This window comes from Megalobrama amblycephala, linkage group LG8 (genome assembly GCF_018812025.1).
Source record: "Megalobrama amblycephala isolate DHTTF-2021 linkage group LG8, ASM1881202v1, whole genome shotgun sequence".
In the NCBI taxonomy this organism is placed as follows: domain Eukaryota; kingdom Metazoa; phylum Chordata; class Actinopteri; order Cypriniformes; family Xenocyprididae; genus Megalobrama; species Megalobrama amblycephala.
This window is the reverse complement of record NC_063051.1, coordinates 27,551,129-27,566,781: the sequence shown is the minus strand read 5'-3', so window position 1 is coordinate 27,566,781 and position 15,653 is coordinate 27,551,129. Positions and strand designations below refer to the sequence as shown.

General features: G+C 39.5%; 1 protein-coding gene across 3 annotated transcripts in view; it reads right to left on the bottom strand.

Annotated features, from left to right (window-relative positions):
• The window catches only part of rapgef4b (Rap guanine nucleotide exchange factor 4b), a 51,809-nt gene that overhangs the window by 18,216 nt on the left and 17,940 nt on the right, over nucleotides 1-15,653 (bottom strand). For 2 of the 3 annotated variants that reach the window (XM_048200297.1, XM_048200298.1), the window contains exons 5-8: nucleotides 6,331-6,403; nucleotides 6,188-6,252; nucleotides 2,537-2,643; nucleotides 2,308-2,429 (exon numbers count right to left, since the gene is read on the bottom strand). In XM_048200297.1, the coding sequence (XP_048056254.1) occupies nucleotides 2,308-2,429; nucleotides 2,537-2,643; nucleotides 6,188-6,252; nucleotides 6,331-6,403 (367 nt within the window). Of the gene's footprint in view, nucleotides 1-2,307; nucleotides 2,430-2,536; nucleotides 2,644-6,187; nucleotides 6,253-6,330; nucleotides 6,404-11,898; nucleotides 12,159-15,653 lie in introns of those variants that run through there. The other variant, XM_048200299.1, reaches the window with a different exon arrangement.

The following is a 15,653-nucleotide window of genomic DNA, read 5'->3' as shown; positions in this document are numbered from 1 at the left end:
GGGCCTACGGCCACAGACCTTAGGCACCGAGGCCAAAATCAAGTTGCGTTTCCACTGTCGGTCCGTTAGCTCCGCAGCGCTGATCTAAAAACCGCCCTTAAACACACCTCCCTTGATCAAAGTCACACAACCCAACAACCCTTCAGCATGTAGACCATCACCTGACTACGATTAGCTCCGCCTTTCACCTCGACCGCGCCTCAAGCCCCAGCTGGCCCGCTTTGGACCAAGGTTTTTGGCGGGCCGAAAAACCTGTGCCTTTGGCACAGAGGAAGCACCGAAGAGGCACGATCAAGCCCCGGAAGTGACAGTGGAAACGCGACCGGCCCTGGCACGCACTAGCACGCCCGCCTTTGGCCCGGCAGTGGAAACGCAGCTATTGGTGCCATGACCCGGATGGGAGTGAGGTTTAGGGGGGTGAGTGTAACAGAGGCCAGCTAGTAGCCGCTGTGCAAGTAAACCTCACTCCTCTGATCTCAAGAGGCACTCTAGAGACTGCGGTCTTTAGCCTCCTTGTTAGAGGCCCCGACTCCCATGCTGGCGGACCGGGGTTCGAGTCCCGATTAGAGCAGGAGGTTCGAACAGGAGGGGTTACATTGGTGCCATGACCTGGATGAGATTGAAGTTTAGGGGGGGTGAGTGTAACAGACGTAGGCTAGTTGGAGCTTTGCATTTAAACCTTATTCCCCTGATCTCAAGAGATGCTCTAGTGACTGACGTTAGGGGTTGCAGCCTTTAGCCTCCTTGTTAGAGCATCCAACTCCCATGCGGACGGGTCTGGGTTCGCGTCCCGCGTGGAGCGGGCAAACTGGAGGGTCTACGTTGGTGCCGTGACCCGGATGGGAGTGAGTTTTAGGGGGGTGAGTGTAACAGAGGCCAGCTAGTAGTCGCTGTGTGTGTAAACCTCACTCCCCTGAACTCAAGAGGTGCTCTAGCGACTGATGCTAGAAACTGCGGTCTTTAGTCTCCACGTTAGAGCGTCCGACTCCCACGCCGGAGACCCAGGTTCGAGGCCTGCGCAGAGTGGGGCAAGTAGGACCTGGGTGAGGGGTTACACTAACATCTTTCTTCAGGTTTTAAAGAGCTCATTGCAAAAACAAAATGTAAAGTGATTTTGAAGTCAATTAAAAAACCTAATTGATTCCTTCGTAAAAGCAGTGTTGTTATTGTTAACTAAAACTATTAAGTGTGTTTGGTGTTTGGTTATTGGTTACATGAAAAAAATAAATGGCAACTATCTGAAATAAGTTGAAGTTGAAAGTACTAAAATTACTAAAACTGAAATAAAAATAAAAATATTAAAAAACAAAAGGTGCGTCCCATTTCGCGTACTTATGCACTATTCTATGACGTTTTTAAGTATAAATATTGTGTGTAGTGTGTTCACACAGAAAATTCCAAAAAGAAAAAGTACACTTTAAATACCCGGATGATGCACTAAATTAATGGAAAAAACGAAGTGTGGAATGTTGGACACTTCATGCACTCAACTGTCGCAGCTTTAATTACGTAGTGGAGGGGGAGGGGCTGTCAGACTCCAATGTTAAATGACAAAATAACCTTATACAATTCATGCACTACATGGATCAGTACATAGTGCATAAGTACATAGTGTATACGCGCATAGTGTTTAGTGCGTCATTTGGGACGCAACTTAAAACTACAAACCCAATTCCAAAAAAGTTGGGACACTGTACAAATTGTGAATAAAAAAGGAATGCAATAATTTACAAACCTCATAAACTTATATTTTATTCACAATAGAATATAGATAACATATCAAATGTTGAAAGTGAGACATTTTGAAATGTCATGCCAAATATTGACTCATTTCGGAGAGCTACACATTCCAAAAAAGCTGGGACAGGTAGCAATAAGAGGCCGGAAAACCAAAACAATGAGATTATACTGCGGTCACGCCATAACTACCGTAACTAAGAGATGGCAACCCACGATGTTCTACTCGGAGCTGTTCATGTTCACAGACTCTGAATTATGTGTTATGGCAACAATATCCTGAATCTGCAGGTGGTACAAGTCAGAGCTCTTTAAGTTGTTTACATTCATTATTATTGTAATGTTATGTTAAATACTTTGAGACATGATTTTACGGCATCTCTCGTGACGCATTGCAGACTCTGCTCTGGCTGTGTGTGTTCATGTTTTTTGAAGGAGGTGTTGTTTTGGAGACACTCAGAAGGGAGGGTGGATACTTATGCTTTCAGAACTAGCTTCTCTGAAATTGCCTACACTACCTTTAACCTGGCTGTCACGACAGCAAATGGTACAGGAGTACGTGTTGTGTACCGTGATTCAGGACCCCTTCCTCCAGGAAAACCTGCCACATTCCCACAGCGTGAGCTCTACTGTGAACACACGAGCTCTGCTGAAGCAGCCAGTCGACCAGCTCCGTGCCGACACAACACTGCCTGCAAACACACATTACAGGTCACGCTGAACACAGATATGTACTATGGCATAGATGAATATTACATATGATGTGCCATATAACATATGTCAATACACACACACACACCTGTAGGTTTTCAGATGATATTTTCTATCTCTGATCATGTGGGGAGCTCTGGCCAGAATAGCATTACGTAAGACTTTTTCTGCCCTCAAAATCTTTTCTGATGGGACCTGAAGCAAAATTCGGAACAAAGAGAGAGAGGAAGTTGAGAGTGGGGCACAGAAATCACTCAGCACAGCCTATTTTCAGACTACAGCATAAGACACATTCATTGAGATTCAATTGCCTGCACTCAATTTGCAAGTGTAGATGACAAAAGATCTTTTTCAAAAGATTTTAAATTCAGTTAATTATACAAAATTAGCATAAAGCTGAGGTGACGACAGCCTGCGGTCTTGAGTTATGTGGATGGAACTGGGAATTACTGCCAAATTAATCATCAAAACTGTTCTTCGGTCACTCTCGGAAAACAGATAAATTAAAAAAAAAAAATGTAAATCTATTTTTATTGCCCAAAGTACAGGGGCAGTAATCTACGGAGCCCCTGAAGGGATTTTTGCAAAAATAAAAAAATATATAGAAACATTTTGCGTACTCATGAGTAACTATTACGTGTGCAAGAGAAACTTTTCACGTGCAAACAGGAGTTTTTTGTGTGCTCAGTGCTCACACATTAAAATTTCTACTTTATGTATACTATAACCTGTTTCCTTTGTGTGTCACTGCCATTTTACGATGAAGAAAACTAGAGTATAGATACGCATGAATTAAAGGGTTAGTTCACCCAAAAATGAAAATTATGTCATCAATTACTCACCCACATGTCGTTCTAAACCTGTAAGACTGTTCATCTTCGGAACGCAAATGAAGATCTTTTTGATGAAATCCTGAGAGCTTTCTGTCCTTCCATAGACAGCTATGCAATTTAAATTTTTGACGCTTTAAAAAGTTCATAAAGAGATTGTAAAACTAATTCATATGAATTGGTTTAGTCCAAATTTTCTGAAGAGACATGATCACTTTATATGATGAACAGATTGAATTAAAAAAGCTTTTATTCACATGAAAACATTCATTAACTCACACATCAGTTATGGTAAACGGAAGCTCAAGCATGTTTGCTTGACACATGCGAGAACCAATGAGGTTCATTCTCGTATTACGCAGCACGTTTGAGCTTCCGCAAGAGGTTTGTTCTCGCACATCATTCGGGTTCGGTTGAGCTTTTGTTTATGTTCGCTGAACAATGTTTTTATGTGAGTAAAAGCCTAAATTAATACTTTTTATAAACTTTTTGAAGCATCAAAATTTCAATTGCCTAGGCTGTCTATGGAGGGACAGAAAGCTCTCAGACTTCATCAAAAAGATCTTCATTTGCGTTCGAACGAAATGAAAGTTTTACGGGTTTGGAATGGCATGAGGGTGAGTAATTAATGACAGAATTTTTGGGTGAACTAAACCTTTAATAAAGATCTATTTGCTCAAAATTTGACTTTCGTTAGGGCAGTAATCTCTAATATAAAGGCCTTATGTCCACTTTAACAAATCCCCTGTGACGGCCGAGAAACCTCACCGTGAAATGGGCTGATGGTGGGTCCAGTGAGGGTCCATAAAACCAAGTTCAATGGTCCAGTATACCACTAACATCATGGCTTTATGTTCGCTTTAATGCCTCCTCTGTGGCGGCTGTGAAACCGCGGCGTGGCATGAAATGGGCTGATGGTGCAAGGATGTGTGCGTTGGGCTGATAAAAAGTGCTCAAATTTCATTAGAGCAGTTTGTCTAGTACGAGGTTGAATCCAGTTACTTATTCGTCATTTTTTAAGCTCAAGCCTCCCCTTTATAAGCACTGTTAGAATTGAACAAAGAAAATAAGTATTTCTCTGCCACCTGCCCTAGAATTAAAAATTGAATTTACCTCAGCATAGTTGAATAACAAGAGTTCAGTACATGGAAAAGACATACACTGAGTTTCAAACTCCATTGTTTCCTCCTTCTTATGTAAATCTCATTTGTTTAAAAGACCTCCGAAGAACAGGCGAATCTCAACATAATAACGTAACAGTCGGGGTGTACGCCCCCAATATTTGCATATGCCAGCCCATGTTCCCAACATTATGAAAGGCATTAGACAAGGGCAGCCAGTAACGTCTGGATCTGTGCACAGCTGAATCATCAGACTAGGTAAGCAAGCAATAACAACAGCGAAAAATGGCAGATGGCACACTAATAACTGACATGATCCATGATATCATGATATTTTTAGTGATATTTGTAAATTGTCTTTCTAAATGTTTCGTTAGCATGTTGCTAATGTAGGCTACTGTTGGTTAAAGTTACCATCATTTATTACTGTATTCACGGAGACAAGAGAGCCGTCGCTATTTTCATTTTTAAACACTTGCAGTCTGTGTAATTCATAAACACAACTTCATTCTTTATAAATCTCTCCAACAGTGTGTAATGTTAGCTTTAGCCACGGAGTACAATCAAACTGGTTCAGAATCAAATATAAACACCCAAATAAATACTATACTCACATGACCCGAAGCATGCATGCAGCATACATGACGAACATCTTGTAAAGATCCATTTGAGGGTTATATTAGCTGTGTGAACTTTGTAAATGCACTGTATTATAGAGTCGAGAGCTCGGGGGGCAGGGAGCATGAGATTTAAAGGGCCAGCAGCCCCTGAATCGGTGCATAGTTAATGATGCCCCAAAAAAGGCAGTTAAAAAAAATTAATTTAAAAAGATCTATGGGGTATTTTGAGCTGAAACTTCACAGACACATTCAGGGGACACCTTAGACTTATATTACATCTTGTAAAAAAACGTTCGAAGGCACCTTTAAATCTGACAGTTTAATAAAGGGTGTTTGATCTTGTGAAATACGAAATTTAAGTACATTTTACTGTACCAATAGTTTTTCAATTGGCCATTAAATTTTAATTTAGGACAATATAAATATACTGCCTACCAATGTTTTTTTTATGAACCATTAGACTTAGCATATGACAATGAACACCGAGCCACCTATTGTGCCATCAGCCCATTTCATGCCACAGTTTCTCAGCCGCCACAGAGTTAAATTTGTTGAAGTGGACATAAGGCCTTGAAATATGATGTACTGCCCTAACCAAAGCCAAATTTTGAGTTTTTTGTTATCAGTCTTTTTTATGGACCCTTGAATTTGGCAAATAGGACAATGCACACAGCTGTATTGCATCATCAACCCATTTCAGGGTGCATTGTCTAGGCCGTCACAGTGGATTCGTTAAAGTGAACATAAAGCTGTGATATTAGAGTGATACTGCCCTAATGAAAGTCAAATTATTTATTAATCTTTATTAATTCATGTGCTTCCTTGCTCTTTTTTTCTCGTTTTCATAGTAAAATGGCAGTGACGCACATTATTGACAGTATACATAAACTGGAAATGTATATAAAATGCATGAGCACATAAAAAAAATTCCATGCTCATGTGAAAAGTTTCTTGTGCGCAAGTGAAAGTCTGTATATTTTTTATTTTTGCAAAGGTCCCTTAGTAATCAACATAGACACAGGCAAAACACTACCAGCGAATGTGAATATTCAATTTAACAGACAACAAATAAATAATATAATAAAAGCAAAACTGATTCTATATAACCCATTAAAATGTAAAGGTGATGAATGGGAACATGTAACTATAACTGATAGGACAATCCTACCTTATTCAGGTTTTTTGACATAAAATTGAGAGGGTCGCTGTTGAGATTCTCTTTGTCCGGCATTCCTGCATAAAACAGAAAGATTGCTGAGAAATCATCATTGATGTCTTGTGTGAGTGTGTATGTTTGCGTATGATACTCACTATCATTTGTAGCCCCACTGTCCATCACTCCGTACGGCGGGGCGAGAAGCCCTGCCATGCACTGCCTGTATTTCTGCAACACACAGAATAACACAATGAAAATTTATTCCAATCCCCCAACATCTCAGAGCTGCACTGAGTCATTTTCATACAGGTGAAATGACTGCCTTTACATCACTAAAGTGAAAGCTCCATAGTAAGAACGCTGAGCTCCACCAATCAGACTGAAGCCTTTTGTGGCTTGGCAACGATCACTATGAATATTCAGATGTTTTTGTTCCTTTTCTCTCCGTATCGCCATGGTGATTAGTGACGAGGTGCCACATGCAGCTGAGAAACAGCAGGCAATGAATGAAACACTGATACCGGCCCAAACTCACCTAGAGTTCAAACACACATTATACTGCACCTGGAAATCTTTTTACATATTGGCTGAGAAGTTGATTTATTCAGCCAGTGTGAATTTACAGCATCACACTGAAAAAAAATATTTTCTTAATAAGTATTTTTGTCTCGTTTTCCAGAATAATTATCTAAAGATCCCCCCTCCAAAAAAAAGAAAAAAAAGAAAAAATTAAACCAAATCTGAACGAAATTCAATGGTTTATGCTTAAAACGAGGGGAAAAAAACTATCCACCAATGGGTTTAATAATAAACTAGATTCAAGATATACTCTTCATTATAAATCTTTATGAGTAAATGTGGCGACCAGGGCGGGCGAGAGCCGTGAGGCAATGAGCTCCACCTGCGAGGCGCACCGGCCTTGAGTCTCTCACGGAGGAGCTCCAGAAGCATAAAAGGAGGAGTGACGACAGTGAAGGATGAGAGAGGACCAGGCCTGGACTTTATTTTATGTTTTATTATGTTTGTGTGGCCGGCAGACGTCCACGAGGGTCTGTCGGCATTACTTTCGTTTTGTATTTGTTTATTTTGGATTTAAGTTTTGTTGAATGTTCGCCGGTTCCCGCCTCCTTCTTCCCACATCTACGCAGGCCCGGATTGGCTAATCGGGAGCACCGGGAGAATTCCCGGTGGGCCGGTCAGTTTATTTGGCCGCGAGGGCCGGTGTTGTCATGGCACTGGGTTGAAATATGATGCTCTAGAAACTGTGGACGCGGCCAAATGTACTAAGCTGAGTAGCCTAACTTTTTCCTAAAAATGATTCAGTGACGGATTTAGGCCTGGACGGCACAGGGCACCCGCGCAAGAAAAAACAAACAAACGAATGCGCGATCGGGTTTTTACCGCTCATTTGCATGCAACGTCAATGATATCATGTCACTCGGTGGGTAAATTAACCTGGTCGGGAGGGACTCGGAGTGTGCGCTCACAGAAGACAACTCACTTAAAAGTATACGAGAAGAAGGGATGAGGTGACGTTCTAAATCAGCGTTAAATTATGGTAAGGCAAAAGGTCTAAGCCACCGGAGGCCGATTTAAGTAACGTAAATAAATAAAAAGGAAGAGGGGAAAACATGCAAAAGATAAAGGCATGTATGCAGCTTACTCATATCGTAATAATGGTAACTTAGGCAAATAATAAAATATGGCCTATCACTTATGTTATGTTGCTTGCTATGCTATTACACATTGGCCAACAATATTTATTTTTCTGTCCAACTAGCTTAACCAGACAGTAAAATGTGATTTTGTAACATGTAACTTTTTTTAAACAAACGTAATAGCCTACTTTAATATTTTACTGTAAAGTTGTGCAATTTTGTAGGATTTATGGTATTTTGTGTTATTTGCCTCAATTTGTAATAATTTAAGTATATACATTTATATAAAATAGCAAAATTTTATGTTAAATTTCATTCATAGTGATAGACATGAAAAATCTGCCTGGGTTTAGTGGAAGATTACTGCCATCTACTGGAAAGCAAACACTTAATTAAATTGAAATTAAAATAACATGAATTTTTAACTACAGCCATTAGATGGCTAGAGAATTAATCAATGGTTCACATTATAAAATCATTATTATAACTATAAAAATAATTCTATATCAAATTTTTGCATTTTTTGTACTATCATTTGTACTATCATGGGTATTTGAAGATATTTTTGAAAAATACAATTATTTACAAGGTTGTAGAGAACAGTGCACTATTGCAGACTTATATACTGAGGTTTTAATTACATTATTTTAATATAGTCAGTCGTGAATTAAAGTGGGCTGGTCTAAGGCATGAAACTCCAGGACTGAAAATGAGTCCCAATCCGGCCCTGCATCTACGAACTGTGTTACAGTAAACTTATCATGTTTACTCATAAATACTGACAAAATATCGATGAATAAAGTTATTTTTGCAGTGAAGGAAATCTAATAACTACAGGCCTAATAATTATTTTCTCATAATTTTTAGCAAATTGATTGACTAAAAAGCAGGTTCTTTTTCAGTCATCAGGCTGTAGGGTCCTGCAGAATCACCCCTTATTATAAAGTAAGAGTTCACTTTTTTATTATCCACAAAATTCCACATAAATATGAAAGACAGCACAAATCTTAGAAATAATGGTTTGTAAAATCACATTCACACACTCTACCATTTAAGATTATTTTAATGTTTTTGAAATAAGTCTCTTATGTAGCCTGACGTGGTCATACTCAATTCTAGTTCGAATATGAGTCTGATACTGCTCCATTGGGCTTTGATTATGGGGGCGTACTTCAACCGATCCAGGAAAGACCTCAATTGGATAGACCTACAACCAATCAGAGCTACAGAGTAAATGACGTATGTTGAGCGACGCATAGTTGTCAACAGAACTCTTCTTAGCGACCATCGGGCCCAGCTGATAAATCAAACTTTTGCCGAATCCCATAGGAAGGACGGCAAAGACATCTTTCCCATCGACAAATGCCTTGATCGCGGCCCTCTGTTCCTTTTTTAAAATTAATGCGCTGTCGATATCTTCTATAACGGACGCGATGGCGGAATCTACACATCTCAGTTCTTCAACAGCCATTATTGTTGTAAACTAATTGACCTTTCGCAAAGACTCGCCCCCCTTAGTTACTGTTGCTTTGTCCGACAAGCCGTGGCGCTGTCACGCCACACAGAGTGGAAAATACATCGCGGAGCAAAGAGGAAACTGACAACACATCGACAGATGAGACAGAGCAGGTTACTTATGATATTAAACAAAGTCCCAGCTTTCAAACTGTGTAGTTATTAAAAAAATTCAAACAATAAAAACCGTTTTGTGGCTCTTTAATGAGTTGTGACCATGATCGTGACAGATTGCTGTAGCGCCTCAGCTCAAGAGGCTCGTGAACCGATCATCTCTTCCTACTAGTCCATTTATAGTATCAAATAAACATGAATGAACATGAGAATGAATGTTGTTTCAAACGCGGAAAGACGTCAATATGCACAATTTTTCAAGTTTAACTCCACCGAGGTTAATCTTCTAACTCCTGACTGCTTTGTCGGACAAAATGGCGGATGCGGCGTTCTGATTGGTTAGATCGCTTGTCAATCAAACTCCCCAAGCGCTCTTTGATGACGTGGCTGATTACGTTTCTGGTGATAATCTGTCCATCATCGCCCTGACAATGTGATTGGTCCGAACAGTTTCTGTTCGGGCATAATTACTCCTCTACGGATTGAGTCCAGACCGAACTCCCCGACCTCAAAATGTTGTGGGCGGGGCTAAGTTCGGCTGGCATCCAGGCTATCTCTTATGCTCACCAAGGCTGCATTTATTTTACAAAAATTCTGTAAAAACGGTAATAATGTGAAAATCATCACCATTTAAAATAATTTTTTACTTTTTATAAACATTTTAAAATGTAATTTATTCCTGTGATCCAAAGCTAAATTGTTTATGTCCAGCGCTTCCAGGTTCTACGTCAGAACGTCCAGTGTCAGCATCACACGCATGCGTCGTGCAGCTCACGTGATCAGCGTCGGCCAATACTGAGTCAGCGTTCTGACGTAGAACCTGGTAGCGCTGAATATAAACAGTGTAGGAGAATGACAGGGGACAGATGAATTTGTTGAATAAAGTTATTTTTTTGTTTTTGCGCACAAAAATTATTCTCGTCGCTTCATAACATTAAGGTTGAACCACTGTAGTCATGTGGACTGTTTTAACGATGCTATTTCTACTTTTCTGGAACTTGAATGACGGTGATTACGTTGTTTTCTATGGGGGATAAAAAAAATCCCACTTGGATTTCATCAAAAATATCTGTGTTCCAAAGATGAACAAAGGTCTTACTGGTTTGGAACAACATGGGGGTGAGTAAATAATGACAGAAATTAAATTTTTGTGTGAACTAACCCTTTAACTCTGCATTCACACGGGGCGTTGGCTTTAACGCTTGACAGAGGGCGTGTCTGAAGTTTGGTGCTGACGCGACCATCATAATGAGCACAGCCAATCACATTCCTTTCCAATGTTGCATGAACGCAATTGACTTGCGACTGCTCTAGGGTATTAGCATACGGTGATCTGATTGGCTGACGCCTGCATTGGCGCATGAAAAATTGAGAAATTTTCAACTTCTGCCGCAAGCAACGCGAGTGAAGCGACACGACGGAACCCACAATTCAATTCGGCAATGCGTGACGTCACCCATTCAAAGTAAATGAGAAGCGTTAATGGCGTCGCCTTATGTGAATAAGGGTCTCTGAGTGGACTGATGTAATACAGATTTTCATTAACATTAAATGCAGTACTACGCCCCATGGTACTCTGATGCGTTGTGTTTCCATTGAGTAGAACTGACAGAGTGCCCAGAGGACATTCTGTATGATAAAGTGAACTGAATGTTTAGTGCTAAAGAATCAGAGAGGGTTACAACTGCAAATTGCAGCAGATGGTTTCCTTTGGCTACTGATCTGAAGTCTTCAAACAGGCTTTGTACCATTCACACAAATGCACTTTGTATATCCTGTTTCCTTCCTGTTTCCTGAAGCTTAAACAAAAGCTAACTTTTTCTTAACTTCTCCCATCCCCCAGACTTGCAGACCAACACAGACACACACACACGAACACACAACAAAATAACACGTTGTTCTCTCCAGCTGGCTGCCTTCACATAGGTTAAGTAATTCAGTCAGGATTATGCAATTAACAGCATATAAGCACACAGAACAAGTGTACTTCCTCCCTCAGTGCCCCGTCAGGCGGTGCCCCCTGCAGCCTGGCACAGAACTGACCCAGAGAGACAGAAGCCCCTCAACATTCAACGCACATCCTCGGCTTTCAGCAGCTGATATTCACCTCATAGCCACACAAGGACAGGGCCTCTTTATCAAGTCAGAAAAAAATACATTCTAAAAACGCATTAAAAATCACATGTAGGGAATGTACGCAAGACATGTATCAAAAAGCAGAACCATGATTAGCACCAGTAAGAATCAACACCACCGCTGAAAAAGACCTCTGACATCATTAACCTCAAAAACCACAGTGATATTGATACGGCTCTGAGTCTGAACCCAGTGCTAGTACTACTATATCAATTTTAAGTGTGGTTTCTTGAAATTTAAACAATGAAAATAGCACCAAATCCTTATGCATGTGGCGTAACTGAAGCCAATGGGACTCACCCTAAGAGTTTGTGTAGTGTAGTCCGACAGAGAATCCCACAGGGACGTGATACTTGTCTCCTTCCTAAACACTGCCAACTTCCCAGCATTATCCAGGAAAACCCAGGACACCTCCTCTCCTTTTGATGCACAGACATAAAATCAAACACACACACCCTAACGCTCCAGTTACACACGTATGGATAATGTGATCCAGTGTCTGCTCTTTGGATCTTTCTGGCCGAGCATCTGACTGGACTTCAGTCACCGTTGCCAGGCAATAGCTGTAGCCAATCAGAGAGCTGCGTTCACTCAATTCACCCTGTACCACAGCATTACACATGAGTGAGAGAGAGGAAACTATGGGCTGCTAAAAGGCTCTCAAAAGCTCATGGCTTCATCAATTATTAAGGGTATTAAATTGTATTTACACTGAACGGACAGCTGTGTGTGTGTGTGTGTGTGTGTGTGTGTGTGTGTGTGTGTGTGTGTGTGTGTGTGCCCTACAGCAGTGGTGAAATCACCTTTATCACATTAGAGAGGAGGGTAGTCTGTCTTTGAGGATCAGTTAGTTCAGCCCTTTTCCAGTCAGGTAAACACTAATGTAGTTTATGACTTTAAGAGGACCCTGTTTTGAGTCTTAGTGTTATTTTAGTATTATTAATATACTATTATAGTATTTATTAATATTTTGATTAATTTAGTTTAATTTTTAGGAATTTTGTTATCTGCATTTGCCATTTTTATTATTTTTTTTTAATATTATTTAGCATTAAAGGGGTCATGAATTGAGAAATCAACTTTTCATACAAGGTCATCGTACGATAAGAATATCCTATAAGTTTCAGAAAACTTACAGGATAAAAGCTTTTATTGACACCAGGCCCATTGAACGACTGATCCTGGAATGTGCCTATAGATAGGTGAAACTCCGCCTCCGCAGAAGAAATCAACGCCTACTTCACCATTGCAACGTTAGCCACTAGAGTGTTAGTGAGATGAAGAGTAGAGAATAGCGACACAGGACAAGAATAGCATTACCTTTCAGTTTACCAATGCATTACCAATGTCTCAGTTGAGCTTTATTTATTTGTATTTGTATTTTATTTTATTTATTTGTATTTATTTCACTGTGGATTCTTTGGTAAATCAATTGCATTTCGGCGCAGGCTTTGCAAACAGACTTTTACTATATGGACTCGACAGTAATGCAACAAATGCATGTAAGTAACTGAGTTACTCTTACTGTTATAATGCCTGGTATGTAATGATTCATGTACAGTCAGATGTTCTTTGTCTATGTGTCAGTAAATCAAACCAGTGACTAAAAGGTCAACTTCGTGTTGTTTCTCTTAATAGGATGTAAATAATCTGTTATTTAAATGGTGAGTAAATTATATAAAGAATCGATCAAAGAACGCTCCCTTTACAATTGCTGGAGCTGTCAATCAAACAGCGCAAGTTTTCCTGGACACAGGCCAAAACTCCCATTTTATTCAACGAATCTCTTAGTTACAATGCGTTTGCACTGTTAGTTACGATGAAAGCATTCGTTAGCGTGCAGAAATTGAGTTGCAATGACGAGATCACTGCTTTCATGCGCTCAATAACATGTGATCAGCTACAATGTTCTAATGCCATAAATAATGCAACACTTTTCACAATTAGTTAACCTTGAGAGCTGTAATAGTAAAAACACACTAAAAGTTTTTGAGAGAGTAATACTTAGCTATTTCAAATGGAAAGATGTTAGCCAATCACAGTGGGCGTTTACACTGAAGACTCACAGCAGACAGGCCCCTTAAAACAGAGCGTTCAAATAAGAGGGCTAAAATCAGGGTAGGAAAAATGCCCTTTATTTATTAATTAAGATGATTTTTGATGTTAAAAGCACACTAACATTATTAGTGCACCCCAGGAAACATTATAAAACAATAAAACACTGCAGTTCATGACCCCTTTAAATTATTTTTATTTCAGTAGTAAGTAATGTTAATTTTAACTTATTTATTTCAATTTTTTCAATGCAACATTTCTAATTTCTGTTTAAGTTTTTCATCTAATATTTATATATTACTTCATTTCAGCTTTTTTCAATTACTGAAAACAGTTTTAGCCTATTAACTGTCCTGGTAGTGGGACGACATTTGGCATGCTTTTTTATTGTCTTTTTTTCCCCCATCCCATAGTAATCATCATAAATTAAGTATCAGTCGAACACTCAAAATTCATGATTCAAGACATTCTGTGTCTGTTGTGAAATTGGACAAAAAGCTCAATTTAAGTGATATCACCTTCAAATTTGGAATAAAACTTGGTAAGACATATGGCTTTGATTTTCTAGTAATTTTAGAGTTCAAATTATTTTGTTATTTATATATATATATATATATATATATATATATATATATATATATATGAAATGTTGGGATGTTTCAAATCATAGATAACATAAAAAATGTTTAAACAGAGAAATTTTTACAATTTTATACGCAAAATGAGCTAATTTCAAATTTGATGCCTGCTACAGGTCTCAAAAAAGTTGGGACGGGGGCATGTTTACCATAGTGTAGCATCTCCTCTTCTTTTCAAAACAGTGTGAAGATGTCTGGGCATCGACGTTATGGGTTTCTAAAGTTTTGGTGTTGAAATTTGGTCCCATTCTTGCCTGATATAGGTTTCTAGCTGCTGAAGAGTTCATGGTCGTCTTTGATGTATTTTTCTCTATAGATGAAAGATCTGGACAGCAGGCAGGCCAATTCAGCACCCGGACTCTTCTACGACGAAGCCATGCTGTTGTAATAGCTGCAGTATGTGGTTTTGCATTGTCCTGCTGAAATACACAAGGCCTTCCCTGAAATAGACGTCATCTGGAAACCTTTTTTACATCTTTCAGCATTCATAGTGCCTTCCAAAACATGCAAGCTGCCCATACCGTATGCACTTATGCACCCCCATACCATCAGAGATGCTGGCTTTTGAACTGAGCGCTGATAACACGCTGGAAGGTCTCCCTCCTCTTTAGCCTGGAGGACACGGCATCTGTGATTTTCAACAATAATGTCAAATTTGGACTCATCTGACCATAGAACACTTTTCCACCTTGAAACAGTCCATTTTAAATGGATGGCGCTTCTGGACCATGTTCACATATGGCTTCCTTTTTGCATGATAGAGCTTTAGTTGGCATCTGCAGATGGCACGGTGGATTGTGTTTACCGACAGTGGTTTCTGCAAGTATTCCTGGGCCCATTTAACAATGTCATTGACACAATCATGCCGATGAGTGATGCAGTGTCGTCTGAGGGCCCGAAGACCACGGGCATCCAATAAAAGTCTTCGGCCTTGTCCTTTACTCAAAGAGATTTCTCCAGTTTCTCTGAATCTTTTGATGATGTTATGCACTGTAGATGATGAGATTTGCAAAGCCTTTGCAATTTGACATTGAGGAACATTGTTTTTAAAGCATTCCACAATTTTCACAGCTCTGCCCATATTTACTTCTGAGAGACTCTGCCTCTCTAAGACATCCCTTTTATAGCTAATCATGTTATAGACCTGATATCAATTAACTTAATTAGTTGCTAGATGTCCTCCCAGCTGAAACTTTTCAAAGTGTCTTGCTTTTTCAGCCATTTGTTGCCCCTGTGCTAACGTTTTTGAGACCTGTAGTAGGCATCAAATTTGAAATGAGCTCATTCAGTGGATAAAAGTTTAAAATATCTCAGTTTAAACATTTGTTATGTTATCTATGTTCTATTGTGAATAAAATATTG